The 18012-nt window shown below is 38.0% G+C and overlaps 1 protein-coding gene across 2 annotated transcripts in view; it reads left to right on the top strand.

The window, feature by feature from the left end:
- LAMA3 (laminin subunit alpha 3) overlaps positions 1 to 18012 on the top strand; it is a 289773-nt gene that overhangs the window by 174900 nt on the left and 96861 nt on the right. For both annotated transcript variants that reach the window (XM_037806378.1, XM_037806379.1), the window contains 2 exons: positions 408 to 506; positions 2684 to 2767. In XM_037806378.1, coding sequence (XP_037662306.1) covers positions 408 to 506; positions 2684 to 2767 — 183 coding nt within the window. The remainder of the gene's footprint in view (positions 1 to 407; positions 507 to 2683; positions 2768 to 18012) is intronic.

The raw sequence follows: 18012 nt of genomic DNA, 5'->3' as shown, positions 1-18012 counted from the left end.
TTTTGCAACTGATAGATATTAACCAATTCTCTTAGTTAAATAAGAAACCAGTAGTCTAGATTTCTTAGACTAGCTTTGGTTTAAATAAACATTTTGGTTTAGTAGTCATATTAGAAAAAAGGGATCTGATTTGTGTGTGAGTATTGTTTTTCTTGTAATAGAAGTATCTTTTATGCTTATTAAAAGCAATATGTTCATGTTAAATAGTTCGAATGATGTAAAATGGAATAAAGTAGAAAGTTAAAGTACCATCCTTAATCCCATTGTCTGGAGATAACTGTATCAACTGTATACAGGTTCATTCTGTATTTTTCTAGAGGTTATATGCCTATGTACTTTTTTATGGGTTAATGTTGACATAATCTTTTCTAATGCTTGTGCTATTGATCCTATTAATTCAATTTTAGGTTTCCTCCTATGGTGGCTTCCTCACTTATCAAGCCAAATCCTTTGGCTTGCCCAGTGACATGGTTCTTCTGGAAAAGAAGCCAGATGTACAGCTCACTGTAGGTATCAGAATACCATCCAAATGGCAGGAAAGGGCGAAGGGGTTAGTGTTGGTGCTGATCAAGTTTTAGGACATCTTGATAAGTGGCATACGAGAAGTTTGTATTAACTCAGAATATTTTGTAGGAACTAAAAGTTAGAGCATCTCCTCAGGATCCTGCTTCCCTGGACCGTCCCAGCCCCCAGTGGCTTCTTGCTTGTCTCCTCCCAAAGTACTCAACTGTATTTCACCCTTGCTTCTCATAAGTTACTGCCTTGTGTTAAACATTTTTATATGGTTCTTTCTTTCAGTTTAGTTTAACAAATGTTTTTGAGCCTTCCAATGTGGAAGGCCACATTGCTGGGCCCTGAAAAGGACAATAAAAGAGTGTAATCTCATAGGCGAGATAAGAGAAATATGAAAAACTACAATCCACCTAATAGTACGTGTTTGAGAGTTCTACTAGGGGGATGATTACAAAGTCTGAGAGGCCCTCAGAAGTCTTCATGGAGCAGGTTAATTTTGACCTGTGCCTTTAAGAATGGGTATGAGCAAAGAAACACCCTTCCAGGGGCAGGAAATACCGTGGCCGTGGGCTGGGCAGGAGACGGTGCTCAAGGCAAGACCAGAAACACTTGACTGTATTATCGGTGTGTGCCGAATCATCACAAACAAGCCTGGAAGGGTGGGAAGGAGGGCACCTTATGTGATTATAAGGAATCTGACTTTACATAGACAGTGGGGAGACACTTTGGTTTTCAAGATGAAAAATGACATTCACGTGTTATGTGCCAGGCACACAATCCAGAACTGCAATGTAGAAAATTCCCTGAGCACAGGTATGACATCACATCCTGTTTTGTATACCCTACAATGCAAAGTGCATTGAACATAGCTTGGGGTTCCATTTCCTGAGCCTGATTGTATTTCTGGTTTATGTGCTTTGATTATGGGATGCAGTTACAAGTTCCTGAAGGGGTTTCTGTGGTCACTCACTGTAAAACAGGGTCCAGCAAGTCTCACATACCTCCTCCCAGCTAAGGGCCTCGCATTCTTGGTAGGTATTTGTATTCAGGCACTGGGCTGCTGTGTGTTTGCTTTTAGTGGTACTACTGAATTGCTTTTCAAACTCAAAAGAACTTTTAGAATTAGAGTCTAAGGAAAAATAGCTACATAGTAAAAATACTGTTATGGCAGTGCTAAATTTCAGTTTCATATTTTTGCAGAGCATCCTGTAGTTCAGGCCTTTAGTATACCATTTTTTTTTCACTGCCAAGGAATTTATTATTCAAACAATTGGAGTTCTCTGAGAGGTAATGACCAACATTTCTTCTTAATTTTACCTTCAAACATGGAAAATAATTTAGGCTTATGAAACATTTACTTTGCTGCTTTGTTCCAGACCCCTGTAATTAAGAGCCAATGAGGCGTGTTTCTTTGATTGAGGCTTTAAATGATTTGTGAGCCCAGATAAAACTGTTTAAAACACTGGCCCTAATGAATGGAACCCTTTAGGGTTTGGTGCTACAATGGGCAAGCTGGGGCTTTGGTCTGAGTGTTTGGGGTGAGGTGCTGATGGTGGACGCTAACCATCCCTTTATTCTCTGTTAAGAGTCTGTAAGAAGTCACTCGAGTGTTTGGGAAGGGGGGCAGGGAGGAGAGGATTGGATGGGGGAGCCAGCGAAAGTGGAAGAGACAGAGAGCATGCAAGCTGGATCCCCGCAGGGTGAGAGCTGCAGGGCTAATTCCTCCCTCCCTGCTGCCATCTCTGCAGTTCCCTGGGGTTGCAGGCTGCACAGTCAGGCCGTGCCAACCCCCTGCCCTACCCAGCACTCATCACTAAACCACCTGTCAAAGCTTGTTCTTTTTATCATAATCCAATCCTGTAAGCAGTAATGGAAATACCATCACGTGCATTTACTGAAAAGCATGACAATTTTTTCCTCATCTATGTAGCTACTTTCAGTCAAGGGAATTTTCCTGGTTTACTTTTTGTGAAAATAAACTGTATTAGGTATTATTATTCCATTTCTATATCACGAATCCTTTAACCAATCAGTAAATTTCTGAACTAGTTTTTAGAGTCAGGTATTCCACATAATGCAGATCCATAGAAATTTGTTCTTAGATCAATTATAAACCTGAAAACATCCTAACAAAAGCATAAAGAATTCTTTTTTTAAAAATCTTTAACAGGGTCAGCAAATGTCAATAGTCTATGAGGATACAAACAGCCCACGTCCAGACCGGCTGTACTATGGACGCGTTCAAATGGTTGAGGTAAAAGAAAAGCATAATAAAATGTGTTTTTTTTCCTGAATTTTAAAAAATTTATGATGTTATGATATACAACATAAAAATTCCCACTTAATCACTTTCAAGTATACAATTCAGTTGTGTTAATTACATTCAGTCTTGTGCTACCATCAACATCCATTACCCAAATTTTCCATCACCCCAAACGAAATCCTGTACCAATTAAGCAACGAACTCCCCATCTAATTTCCGATTCTATGAATTTTCATATTCTGTTTCTTTTTTTTTAATCTTCATTTTATTGAGATATATTCACATACCACGCAGTCATACAAAACAAATCGTACATTCGATTGTTCACAGTACCATTACATAGTTGTACATTCATCACCTAAATCAATCCCTGACACCTTCATTAGCACACACACAAAAATAACAAGAATAATAATTAGAGTGAAAAAGAGCAATTGAAGTAAAAAAGAACACTGGGTACCTTTGTCTGTTTGTTTGTTTGTTTCCTTCCCCTATTTTTCTACTCATCCATCCATAAACTAGACACAGTGGAGTGTGGTCCTTATGGCTTTCCCAATCCCATTGTCACCCCTCATAAGCTACATTTTTATACAATTGTCTTCAAGATTCATGGGTTCTGGGTTGTAGTTTGATAGTTTCAGGTATCCACCACCAGCTACCCCAATTCTTTGGAACCTAAAAAGGGTTGTCTAAAGTGTGCGTAAGAGTGCCCACCAGAGTGACCTCTCAGCTCCTCTTGGAATCTGTCTGCCACTGAAGCTTATTTCATTTCCTTTCACATCCCCCTTTTGGTCAAGAAGATGTTCTCCGTCCCACGATGCCAGGTCTACATTCCCCCCCGGGAGTCATATTCCACGTTGCCAGGGAGATTCACTCCCCTGGGTGTCTGATCCCACGTAGTGGGGAGGGCAGTGATTTCACCTTTCAAGTTGGCTTAGCTAGAGAGAGAGGGCCACATCTGAGCAACAAAGAGGCATTCGGGAGGAGGCTCTTAGGCACAATTATAGGGAGGCCTAGCCTTTCATTTGCAGCAACCGTCTTCCCAAGGGTAAAACCTATGGTAGAGGGCTCAACCCATCAAACCACCAGTCCCCTATGTCTGTGGTCATGTTAGCAACCAGGGAGGTGGGGTACGCCAATACCCCTGCATTCTCCACAGGCTCCTCAAGAGGGCACTACATATTTTTTTCCTTGTTTTTCTTTTTTTTTTTTTTAACTTTCCCCTCTTTTTAAATCAACTGTATGAAAAAAACAAACAAAACAAAACAAAACATACAATAAAAGAACATTTCAAGGAGACCATAACAAGGGAGTAAGAAAAAGACAACTAACCTAAGATAACTGCTTTACTTCCAACCTGTTCCTACTTTACCCCAAGAAAGTTACCTAATATAGCAACATTTCTGTGAACTTGTTTCTACTATATCCATCAGAAATTAACAGACCATAGTCATTCCTGGGCATCCCCAGAACATTAAATAGCTTATCTGTTCTTCTTGGATTATTGTTCCCCCTTCCTTAATTGCTCTCTATTGCTAGTTCCCGTACATTCTACATTATAAACCATTTGTTTTACATTTTTCAAAGTTCACATTAGTGGTAGCATATAATATTTCTCTTTTTGTGCCTGGCTTATTTCGCTCAGCATTATGTCTTCAAGGTTCATCCATGTTGTCATATGTTTCACAAGGTCGTTCCTTCTTACTGCCGTGTAGTATTCCATCGTGTGTATATGCCACATTTTCTTTATCCACTCATCTGTTGAAGGACATTTGGGTTGTTTCCATCTCTTGGCAATTGTGAATAATGCTGCTATGAACATTGGCGTGCAGATATCTGTTCATGTCACTGCTTTCCGATCTTCCGGGTATATACCGAGAAGTGCAATCGCTGGATCGAATGGTAACTCTATATCTAGTTTTCTAAGGAACTGCCAGACTGACTTCCAGAGTGGCTGAACCATTATACAGTCCCACCAACAGTGAATAAGAGTTCCAATTTCTCCACATCCCCTCCAGCATTTGTAGTTTCCTGTTTGTTTAATGGCAGCCATTCTAACCGGTGTTAGATGGTATCTCATTGTGGTCTTAATTTGCATCTCTCTAATAGCTAGTGAAGCTGAACATTTTTTCATGTGTTTCTTGGCCATTTGTATTTCCTCTTCAGAGAACTGTCTTTTCATATCTTTTGCCCATTTTATAATTGGGCCGACTGTACTATTGTCATTGAGTTGTAGGATTTCTTTATATATGCAAGATATCAGTCTTTTGTCAGATACATGGTTTCCAAAAATTTTTTCCCATTGAGTTGGCTTCCTCTTTACCTTTTTGAGAAATTCCTTTGAGGTGCAGAAACTTCTAAGCTTGAGGAGTTCCCATTAATCTATTTTTTCTTTTGTTACTTGTGCTTTGGGTGTAAAGTCTAGGAAGTGTCCGCCTAATACAAGGTCTTGAAGATGTTTTCCTACATTATCTTCTAGGAGTTTTATGGTACTTTCTTTTATATTGAGATATTTCATCCATTTTGAGTTAATTTTTGTGTGGGGGTGAGGTAGGGGTCCTCTTTCATTCTTTTGGATATAGATATCCAACTCTCCCAGCCCCATTTGTTGAAAAGACCATTATGACCCAGTTCAGTGACTTTGGGGGCCTTATCAAAGATCAGTCGGCCATAGATCTGAGGGTCTATCTCTGAATTCTCAATTCAATTCCATTGATCTATATGTCTATCTTTGTGCCAGTACCATGCTGTTTTGACAACTGTGGCTTTATAATAAGCTTCAAAGTCAGGGAGTGTAAGTCTTCCCACTTCGTTTTTCTTTTTTAGAGTGTCTTTAGCAATTCGAGGCATCTTCCCTTTCCAAATAAATTTGATAACTAGCTTTTCCAAGTCTGCAAAGCAGGTTGTTGGGATTTTGATTGGGATTGCATTGAATCTGTAGATGAGTTTGGGTAGAATTGACATCTTAATGACATTTAGCCTTCCTATCCATGAACATGGAATATTTTTCCATCTTTTAAGGTCCCCTTCTATCTCTTTTAGTAGAGTTATGTAGTTTTCTTTGTGTAGGTCTTTTACATCTTTGGTTAAGTTTATTCCTAGGTACTTGATTTTTTTAGTTGCTATTGAAAATGGTATCTTTTTCTTGAGTGTCTCTTCAGTTTGTTCATTTCTAGCATATAGAAACATTACTGACTTATGTGCATTAACCTTGTATCCCGCTACTTTCCTAAATTTGTTTATTAGCTCTAGTAGCTGTATCGTCGATTTCTCAGGGTTTTCTAGATATAAGATCATATCATCTGCAAACAATGACAGTTTTACTTCTTCTTTTCCAATTTGGATGCCTTTTATTTCTTTGTCTTGCCGGATTGCCCTGGCTAGCACTTCCAGCACAATGTTGAATAACAGTGGTGACAGCAGGCATCCTTGTCTTGTTCCTGATCTTAGAGGGAAGGCTTTCAGTCTCTCACCATTGAGTACTATGCTGGCTGTGGGTTTTTCATATATGCTCTTCATCATATTGAGGAAGTTTCCTTCAATTCCTGCCTTTTGAAGTGTTTTTATCAAAAACGGATGTTGGATTTTGTCAAATGCTTTTTTAGCATCTATTGAGATGATCATTTGATTTTCCCCTTTCGAATTTTTAATGTGTTGTAATACATTGATTGATTTTCTTATGTTGAACCATCCTTGCATGCCTGGAATGAACCTCACTTGGTCATGGTGTATGATTTTTTTAATGTGTCTTTGGATTCGATTTGCAAGTATTTTGATGAGGATTGTTGCATCTATATTCATTAGGGAGATTGGCCAGTAGTTTTCCTTTTTTGTAGCATCTTTGCCTGGTTTTGATATTAGATTGATGTTAGCTTCATAAAATGAGTTACGTAGTGTTCCATTTTCTTCAATGTTTTGAAAGAGTTTGAGTAAGATTGGCGTCAGTTCTTTCTGGAAAGTTTGGTAGAATTCCCCTGTGAAGCCATCTGGCCCTGGGCATTTATTTGTGGGAAGATTTTTGATGACTGATTGGATCTCTTTGCTTGTGATGGGTTGGTTGAGATCTTCTGTTTCTTCTCTGGTCAGACTAGGTTGTTCATATGTATCCAGGAAATTGTCCATTTCCTCTACATTATCCAGTTTGTTGCCATACAGTTGTTCATAGTATCCTCTTATAATTTTTTTAATTTCTTCAGGATCTGCAGTTATGTCACCTTTTTCATTCATTATTTTGTTTATATGGGTCTTCTCTCTTTTTGATTTTGTCAGTCTAGCTAGGGGCTTGTCAATCTTGTTGATCTTCTCAGAGAACCAACTTTGGGTGATATTTATCCTCTCTATTGTTTTTTTGTTCTCTATGTCATTTATTTCTGCTTTAATCCTTGTTATTTCTTCTACTTGGTTTAGGATTGGTTTGCTGTTCATTTTCTAGCTTCTGCAGTTGATCCATTAGTTCTTTAATTTTGGCTCTTTCTTCCTTTTTAATATATGTGTTTAGTGCTATAAATTTCCCCCTTAGCACTGCTTTTGCTGCATCCCATAGGTTTTGGTATGTTGTATTCTCATTTTCATTTGTCTCTATATATTTAGCAATTTCTCTTGCTATTTCTTCTTTAACCCACTGATTGTTTAGGAGTGTGTTGTTTAACCTCCAGGTATTTGTGAATTTTCTAAGTCTCTGATGGTTATTGACTTCTAATTGTATTCCATTGTGGTCAGAGAATGTGCTTTGAATAATTTCAATCTTTTTAAATTTATTGAGGCTTGTTTTATGTCCCAGCATATGATCTGTTCTGGAGAAAGTTCCGTGAGCACTAGAAAAGTATGTGTATCCTGGTGATTTGGGATGTAATGTCCTGTATATGTCTGTGAAATCTAATTCATTTATCAGATTGTTTAGGTTTTCAATTTCCTTATTGGTCTTCTGTCTGGTTGATCTATCTATAGGAGAGAGTGCTGTGTTGAAGTCTCCCACATTTGTTGTGGAAACATCAATTGCTTCCTTTAGTTTTGCCAGTGTTTCTCTCATGTATTTTGTGGCACCTTGATTGGGTGCATAGACATTTACGATTGTTATTTCTTCTTGTTGAATTGCCCCTTTTATTAGTATGTAGTGGCCTTCTTTGTGTCTCAGAACATCCCTGCATTTAAAGTCTATTTTATCTGAGATTAATATTGCTACACCTGCTTTCTTTTGGCTGTAGCTTGCATGAAATATTTTTTTCCATCCTTTCACTTTCAATTTCTTTGTGTCCCTGTGTCTAAGATGAGTCTCTTGTATGCAACATATTGATGGTTCATTTTTTTTAATCCATTCTGTGAATCTATATCTTTTAATTGGGGAGTTTAATCCATTTACATTCAACGTTATAACCGTGAAGGCATTTCTTGAATCAGCCATCTTATCCTTTGGTTTATGTTTGTCATAGTTTTCCCCTCTCTCTGTTAATATCCTTTATTGTACCCATACCGAATCTCTTTAGTACTGAACCTTTCTCCAAGTCTCTCTGTCCTTTCTTTGTTTCTCTGTCTGTAGGGCTCCCTTTAGTATCTCCAGTAGGGCAGGTCTCTTGTTAGCAAATTCTCTCAGCATTTGTTTGTCTGTGAAAAATTTAAGCTCTCCCTCAAATTTGAAGGAGAGCTTTGCTGGGTAAAGTATTCTTGGTTGGAAATTTTTCTCACTCAGAATTTTAAATATATCGTGCCTCTGCCTTTTCGCCTCCGTGGTGGCTGCTGAGTAGTCACTACTTGTTCTTATGCTGTTTCCTTGTATGTGGTGAATTGCTTTTCCATTGCTGCTTTCAGAACTTGCTCCTTCTCTTCTGTGTTTGACAGTGTGGTCAGAATATGTCTCGGAGTGTGTTTATTTGGATTTATTCTATTTGGAGTTCGCTGAGCATTTATGATTTGTGTACTTATGTTGTTTAGAAGATTTGGGAAGTTTTCCCCAACAGTTTCTTTGAATACTCTTCCTAGATCATTACCCGTTTCTTCCCCTTCTGGAACACCAATGAGTCTTATATTTTGACGTTTTATATTATCTATCATATCCCTGAGGTCCGTTTTGATTTTTTCAATTTTTTTCCCCATTCTTTCTTTTATGCCTTCATTTTCCATTCTGTCATCTTCCAGGTCACTGATTCGTTGTTCAACTTCCTCTAGTCTTGTACTATGAGTGTCCAGAATCTTTTTAATTTGGTCAACAGTTTTTTTAATTTCATAAGATCATCTATTTTTTATTTAGTCTTGCAATGTCTTCTTTATGTTCTTCTAGGGTCTTCTTGATATCCTTTGTATCCCGTACTATGGTCTCATTGTTCATCTTTAGTTCTTTGAGTAGCTGCTCTAGGTGCTGTGTCTCTTCTGATCTTTTGATTTGGGTGCTTGGGCTTGGGTTATCCATATCGTCGTTTTTTTCATATGCTTTATAATTTTCTGTTGTTTTTGGCCTCTTGGCATTTTCTGAACTTGATAGGGTTCTTTTAGGATTGGTAGACCAATTGAAGTCCTTATCTCTAATTTATCAGATGTACAGCTTCGTGGAGTACACTTTCTCTAACTAACCAGCAGGTGGCGTCCACGAGCCACCTGTTCTCCACAAGCCAGTTCTCCCCTGCTGTGCCTTTGTGGTGAGTGGGGGAGTGAGTCTTGTGGGGTCCAATTGGTGTATCAAGCTTGCGTGTGTAGTTGGTGTTGCCCGCCCTGTATATGGGGCATTTCTGGGCAGTCAGGGAGGGGGGTGGCTCTAACAATCAAATCTCCCTGGTGATCCTGGAGTTTTAAAGCTGCTGAAATAATCTAATCCTTCAGTTCAGTCCTGCCACAGTTTGTCTCTGCCACTGACCCACAAGTCCTTGGTATTGGCGTATGGCTCCTGAGACTTGCAAGTGGGCCCCTCTTCCAGGCTGTGCACCCCCTGGTCCTCTGTTGAGGGATGACTGTGCTATGTCACAGGTGAGTGCCGTCCCCCCAGGGCGGTTCTGGGCTGCTGGGTTGTGTAGGGAGGCTCCCAGTCTGCTGAAATGATGGCTGAATGGGGCTTTGTTAATTCACACTGCTCCACCTTCCCAGCTCTGGGAGAATCAGCTGAGGTTGCAGGGAAGGCTAATGTCCACGCCCAGTTTTGTGGTGTGTGCCTGTTATTTGAAGCACTTCAGTCACACTGGGTTGTCTCGGGCAGCTCTGGGCTATGAGACTGGTGATGGGCAGGAGTGTTTCCTGTCCACCAGGATGATGGCTGTGAGTGGACACCCCCCTTTTCTTGGGAAGTTGTGGTGTTCGGTGAATTTTCTCAGCCACTGGATGATTGCGTTTTGTCTCAGAGCTCTCTTAGTTCTGCTCTTGTCTTGACCTGCCCAAATTGCAAGTCTTTGAAGCTTTCTGTATTGGGCTCCTTAGAGTAATTGTTTTAGAAAAAGAAAAAAGGATTAAAAAAAAACAAAAAACAAAAACGGCCCTCCTCAGAGATCTAATGGGTTATTGAAATGCTAAGAGACAAAGCAATTAGGGCCATTAAGGAAAGGTCCACAGGGCAGAGAGATCAGCTTTTCTTGGGGATTTGCATATGAGCCTCAGGACCTGAGCTCTGCCCTTCTGCTTTCTGTGTTCACCAGAACTCCAAAAATCCTCCGCTTTTATTTTGGAGTTTTTCGTGTTGTTTTTTTCTATGCCTGTCTCCTCTCTGCTGGGCTGGCTGCTCTCAGATTCTCTGGTGTCTGGTCTCAGTCTATCTATGGTTGGAGTTTGGATCAGTAGAATGAGTTTCCGATAAGGGCTGCCCCTGCAGTTCTCCCTTCTCCTTCCCGGAGCTGACAGCCCCTCCTCCCACGGGACAGAGCCTGGCAGGGAGGGGTGCGGGTCCCCTGGCCACAAAAACTTACAGATTTCGCTGATCTCAGCAGTTCCACGTTTTCATGAGTGTTGTATGAAGTATGCCCAAAGTCAGATTGCTCTGTGGTGTCCAGTCCACGCAGTTCCTGGCTTTCTACCTTCTTTCCTGGAGGAGTAACTAAAACATACAGCTCACCAGTCCGCCATCTTGCCCCACCCTCATATTCTATTTCATATATGCAAGTTCATATAATATTTGTTGCTTTGTGTATGACTTATTTCATTTGACATGATGTCTTCAAGTTTCCTCCATGTTGTAGCATCAAAACTTTGTTCCTTTTTATAGCTGATTAATATTCCATTCTGTATATATACCACATTTTGTTTATCCATCTGTCAGTGGCACTTTTGGCAATTGAGAATAATGCTGCTATGATGATCAATGTAAAAATAGTTGTTCAAGTCCTTGCTTTCAATGTTTTTGGGATTTCTGGGTCATGGTAATTCTATATGTAACTTTCAGATGAACCTCAAACTGTTTTCTACAGCAACTGCACCATTTTACATTCACCACCACAATGTTCAAGTGTTCCTGTTTCTCCATATCCTTGCCAATGGTTATTTTCCATTTTTTAAAATAGTAGCCATTTGAGTGGGTGTAAAGATTGTGGCTTTGATTTGCATTTCCCTAATGGCTAAAGATGTTGAACATCTTTTTATGCGCTTATTGTCCATCTGCATATCTTCTCTGGAGAAATGTCTATTCAGGTCCGTTGCCCATTTTTAAATTAGGTTATTTGTTTTTTGTTGTTGTTGAGTTGTAGAAGTTCTTCATATGTTCTGGATACCAAACCCTTATCAGATATATGGTATCCAAATATTTTCTCCCATTCTGCAGGTTGTCTTTTCACTTTTTAAAACTCTCCTTTTTTTCTTAAATGAAAGAAGTTGTAGGTTTATAGAACAGTCATGCATAAAATATAGAGTTCCTATATATCACCCTATTATTAACACCTTGCATTAGTGTGGTATATTTGTTACAAGTCATGAAAGAACATTTTTATAGTTGTACTAATAACTATAACTGTATAATGAACAATAGTCCGTCATTTACCTTAGGGATAACTGCTTGTGTTGTACAGTCCTGTGTTGTTATTTTTAAAATTTTAATTCTAGTAACATACATAGAACCTAGAATTTCCCTTTTTAACTACCTTCACATATATAATTCAAAGCTGTTAATTACATTCACATTGTTGTACTACCATCACCACCTTATTTACCAAAACTTTACAGTAAACCCAGATAGAAACTCTGTACAACACAAGCATTAACTCCCCATTCCCTACCCCAAACTGGCCCCTGGTAACCTATACTCTAGATTGTGACTCTATGAGTTTGCTTATTCTAATTGTTTCATATCATTGAGATCATACAATATTTGTCTTTTATGTTGAGCTTATTTTACTCAACCTGATGTCTTCAGGGTTCATCCATGTTTTTGCATGTATCAGAACTTCGTTTTTACAGCTGAATAATATTCCATTGTATGAATCCATCATCAGTTGATGGACACTTGGGTTGCTTTCATCTTTTGGCATTTATGAATAATAGCCCTATAAATATTATTGTGCAAATATCTGCTGAAGTCCCTGCTTTCAATTTTTGGGGGTATATACCTAGAAGTGGGATTGCTGGGTCATATGGTAATTCTATGCTTAGCTTTCTGAGGAAAGGCCAGACTGTCTTCCACAGAGGCTACCCCATTCTACATTCCCATCAGCAGTGAATAAGTGTTCCTATCTCTCCATATCTTTTCCAACACTTATAATTTTCAGTTTTTATAATAGTAGCCATTCTAGTGGGTATGATTTGCATTTCCCTAATAGCTAAGAATGTTGAGCATCTTTTCATGTGCTTTTTAGCCATTTGTATATCCTCTTTCAATACATGTCTATCCTTTTGACCATTTTTTAAAGATTCAGTTTTATTGAGAGATATTCACATACCATACAATCATCCATGGTGTACAATCACCTGTTCTCTGTCCTGTCATATAGTTGTGCATTCATCACCCCAGTCTATTTTTAAACATTTTCCTTATACCAGAAAGAATCAGAATAAGAATAAAAAATAAAAATAAAAAAGAACACCCAAATCATCCCCCCCATCCCACCCTATTTTTAATTTAGTTTTTGTCACCATTTATCTACTCATCCATCTATACACTGGATAAAGAGAGTGCGATCCACAAGGTTTCCACAATCACACTATCACCCCTTGTAATCTACATTGCTATACAATTGCCTTCAAGAGTCAAGGCTACTGGATTGGAGTTTGATAGTTTCAGGTATTTACTTCTAGCTATTCCAATACATTAAAACCTAAAAAGTGTTATTTCTGTAGTGTATAAGAATGTCCACCAGATTGACCTCTCAACTCCATTTGAAATCTCTCAGCCACTGAAGCTTTATTTCGTTTCATTTCACAACCCCCTTTTGGTCAAGAAGATGTTCTCAATCTCATGATGCCAGGTCCAGATTTCTCCATGGGAGTCACATCCTGCGTTGTCAGGGAGATTTACATCCCTGGGAGTCAGGTCCCATGTAGGGAGGAGGGCAGTGAGATCACCTGCCAAGGTGGCTTAGTTAGAGAGAGAGGGCCACATCTGAGCAACAAAGAGGCACTCAAGGGGAGACTCTTAGGCACAATTATAAGCAGGTTTAGCCTTTCCTTTGCAATAACAAGCTTCATAGGGGCTTTGAGTAATTTTTCAGGACTTTCTATATATAGGATAATGTTATCTGCAAATAGTGAAAGTTATATTTCTCCCTTTCCTATTTAGAGGCCTTTTATTTCTTTTTCTTGCCTAATTACTCTGGCTAGAACTCCCAGTACATTGTTGAATAACAGTGGTGACAGTGGGCATCCTTGTTTTGTTCCAGATCTTAGAGGGAATGCTTTCAGTTTTTCACCATTGAATATGATGTTAGTAATGGGTTTTTCATACATGCCCTTTGTCATGTTGAGGAAGTTTCCTTCTATTCCTATTTTTCTAAGTTTTTTTTTTTTTTTTGTTTGTTTTTTATCAAGAAAGGATGCTGGATTTTGTCAAATACCTTTTGTGCATCAACTGAGATGATCATGATTTTCCCCCTTCATTCTGTTAATTTGATGTATTACATTAATCGATACTCTCATATTGAAACAACCTTGCATGCCTGGGATAAATCCCACAAGATCATGCTGTATAACTCTTTTAATGTGCTATTATATTCACTTTGTTATTATTTTGTTGAGGATATTTGCATCTATATGCATAAGAGAAACTATTCTGTAATTTTCTTTTCTTGTAGTATCTTTATGTGGCTTTGCTATTAAGGTGATGCTGGCCTCATAGAATGAGTTAGGAAGTTTTCCCTCCTCTTCAATTTTTTGGAAAAGTTTGAGCAGGATTGGTATTCATTTGTCTTGAAGTGTTTGGCAAAATTTACTTGTGAAGCCATCTGGCCCTAGGCTTTTCTTTGTTGGGAGGTTTTTCATGACTGTTCCAATCTCTTTCTTTCCTTATTACTGTTCTGTTGAGATCTGTTTCTTATAGTCCGTGTAGTTTGTTTGTGAGTTTCTAGGAATTTGTCCATTTCATCTAGGTTGTCTACTTTATTGGCATAGAGTTATTCATAGTATTCTCTTATGATCTTCTGTGGGGTGAGTAGTAATGTCTTCTCTCACATTTCTGATTTTATTTATTTGCATCCTCTCTCTTTTTTCTTTGTCAGTCTAGCTAAAGGTTTGTCAAGTTTATTGATCTTTTCAAAGAACCAACTTTTGGATTTTTCATACATGCCCTTTATCATGGTTTTCATACATGTCCTTTATCATTTTGTTAATGATGTCTATTTTTTTCTCTATTTCATTTATTTCTGCTCTAATCTTTGTTATTTATTTCCTTCTGCTTGCTTTTGGGTTAGTTTCCTGTTGTTTTTCTTGCTCTTCTAGGTATGTGCTTAGGTCTTTGATTTTAGGTCTTTCTTCTTTTCTTATGTAAACATTTAGAGCTATAAATATCCCTCTGAGCATTGCCTTTGTGGTATCCCATAAGTTTTGATGTATTGTATTCTCTTTTTCATTCATCTCAAGATAGTTACTGGTTTCCCTTAAGATGTCTTTTCTGACCCATTGGTTGTTTAAGATTATGTTATTGAATTTCCATATATTTGTGGATTTTCCAGTTCTCTGCCTGTTATTGATTTCCAGTGTCATTCCACTGTGGTCAGAGGGGATGCTTTGCATAATTTCAATCTTTTTAAATTTATTGAGTCTTGTTTTGTGACCCAATATGTGGTCTATCCTGGAGAATAAACCATGTTCACTTGAGAAGAAAGTGTATCCTGCTGTTTTTTGTGGTGTTGTGTTCTGCATATGTCCAAGTCTAATTCATGTATCATATTATTCAAGTTCTCTGTTTCCTTACTGATCTTCTGTCTAGATGTTCTATCTATTGATGAAAGTGGTATATTGAAGTCTCCAGCTATTATTGTGGAGGTGTCTATTTCTCCCTTCAGTTTTGCCAGTGTTTGCCTCATGTATTTTGGGGCACCATGGTTAGGTGCATAAGTATTTATAATTGTTATTTCTTCTTGGTGGATTGATGTTTTATTAATATATTGTGTTCTTTTTTGTCTCTTGTAACAGCTTTTGACTTAAAGTCTATTTTGTCCAATAGACTATGGCTACTCCAGCTCTCTCTTTTTTATTGTGGAATATAACATATTTACATAGAAGTAACAACTTTCCAAGTGCAATTTAATAAGTAGTTAGAGAGCAAATTTCAAAGAAGGTTAAGGGTTCCAGTTCAACAGTTTCAGTTATTTCCTTATTGTAAAATATAAAATATCTGCAAAAAGGTGATAACTTGCAAAGTACGATTTAACAAGTAGTTATAAAGGAAATGTCCAAGAATGTTATGGGTTACAGTACCATAGTTTAATTTATTTCCTAATTGTGAAATATATTATATATACAAAAAGGTGATAACTTTCAAATTACAATTTAATAAGTAGCTATATAACAAATTTCAAAGAATGTTATGGCTTACAGTTCCACCATTTCACATCTTTCCTTCTAGCTACACTAATACCTTAGCAACTAAGAAAAAGAAAATTATATAGAGATTAAGTAGTCATAATCCTTTGTTAAATTCCATCTTGTCTATTTCTACCCCTTCCTCTAGTTTAATCACTTTCTCGATCTTCGGGGATGTCTATGCAGTGACCACTCTAACTTGTTCATGTTGAAAAGGGGTGTTGACATTATGGGAAAGGGAACATATTTGGTTGATGTTCTTGAAGAGGCTGTTGCCTCTGAGTTTTGGGACTTAGCTGACATAGGAGCTCTCTGGAAGATTTAAGTTTCTGATGAATAAACTCAGTGAGTGAAACTTTTAGAGTCTCAGATAGGGACCTGGGTATTATTTAGGGTTTGGGGGACTACTGTTGACTTGGGCTTATCATACTGTAGCCATTTGGGATATCTAGTTGAAGCTTGCATGCGAATAACCTCCAGGACAGCCTCTCAACTCTATTTGAAATCTCATAGGCATTTAAACCTTATTTTGTTGCCTTTCTTTTCCCCCTTTTGGCCAAAAAGGCATTCTTAACCCCTCGATGCCACAGTCAGGCTCAATTCTGGAATCTGTGTCTCATGTCTCCAGGGACATGTGGTGGTGTTCCTGTCCCACGTCAGAGAGAAGGTGATGAATTTATTTGCAGAGGTGGGCTTAGAGAGAGAAAGTCCATATTTGAGCAACAAAAGAGGTTCTATGGCATGACTCCTAGGCATAGTTATAGGTGGGCTTAGCTTCCCCTTTACAACCATAAGTTTTACAAGAGCAACTCTCAAGATCAAGGGCTTGACTTATAAAGTAGGGGGTTCCTAATTTCACATAGCATGTGTTCCGGCCACAGTAATCAATCAATATCTCACGTTATCATCACTTAGTTGTACAGTCCTCATCACACTCCATTTTAAACAACCTTCATGAACCAAAACACAAATAGCCCTTTTCAGCCCTTAATTATTTGTCCCTAATATTTGTATGGTACTAGTAATGTATTCCTATTAATTATAGTCCCGAGTAAGCAATAGGTAGATTTTTCATACATACCACTCTGTTGTCAACTCTCTGTACCAGTGCCATACCTTAGAAGTATATCTATATTTGTAGTGCTGATCTATGGGACACATGCCCTTAAATAACCCCTTTCAATCCTGTTTGCCTTCAGTGCAGCTCTGATAATTTAATCCTATTAACAATCATCACCCCATCCATTCCCATACCTTTAAATTCACCCTTATTAACATATCTGAACATATTATGTTATCAGTTCTCCTTCACTACCTTCTGTCTATCTCTGGGTCCCCAGTATTCTACATTATAAGACATTGATTTTACATTTTTCAGGGAGTTCATAGTAGTGGTAACATACAGTATCTCTCCTTTTGTGTCTGACTTATTTCACTCAGCATTATATCTTCAGGGTTCATCCATGTTGCCATATGTTTCAGGACCTTGTTCCTTCTTGCTGCTGTACAGATTCCATCATATGTATATATCATATTTTGTTTATCCACTCGTCTGTTGAAAGACACTTGGGTTGTTTCCATCTCTTGGCAATTGTGAACAATGCCACTATGAACATCGGTGTACAAATGTCTGTTGGTGTCACTGCTTTCAGATCTTCTGGGTATATACTGAGAAGTAGAATTGCTGAATCATAGGGTAATTCGATATCTAGTTTTCTGAGAAACCGCTTACCTGTCTTCCACAGCAACTGTACCATTATACATTCTCACCAGAAATAAACAAGTGCTCCAATTTCTCTCCATCCTCTCCTGCATTTGTTGTTTCCTGTTTGTTTAATGGCAGCCATTCTTATTCATGTGAGATGCTAGCTCATTGTGGTTTTGATTAGCATTTCCCTAATACCTAGTGAAGATGAACATTTTTTTTCATGTGTTTTTTACCCATTTGTATTTCCTCTTTGAAAAAATGCCTTTTCATATCTTTTGCCCATTTTGTAATTGAGCTGTTTGTACTATTGTTGGGTTGTAAAATTTTTTTATATATGAATTTATCAATCTCTTATCAGATATAAAGTTCCTAATATTCTCCCATTAAATTTGTTGTCACTTCACCTTTTTGACAAAATCTTTCAAGGCACAGAAGCTTTTGATTTTGTGGAGTTCCCATTAATCTAATTTTTCTTTATTACTAGGCCTTGAAGATGCTTCCCTGTATTACCTTCTAAGTGTTTTATTGTGCTGTATCTTATATTGAGATCTTTGATTCACTTTGAGTTAATTTTTGTATAGTGTGTGAGGTAGGGGTACTCTTTTATTCTTTT

The sequence above is a fragment of the Choloepus didactylus genome, chromosome 16 (assembly GCF_015220235.1).
Source record: "Choloepus didactylus isolate mChoDid1 chromosome 16, mChoDid1.pri, whole genome shotgun sequence".
Lineage (NCBI taxonomy): Eukaryota > Metazoa > Chordata > Mammalia > Pilosa > Megalonychidae > Choloepus > Choloepus didactylus.
This window is presented reverse-complemented; position numbering and strand designations above follow the sequence as displayed.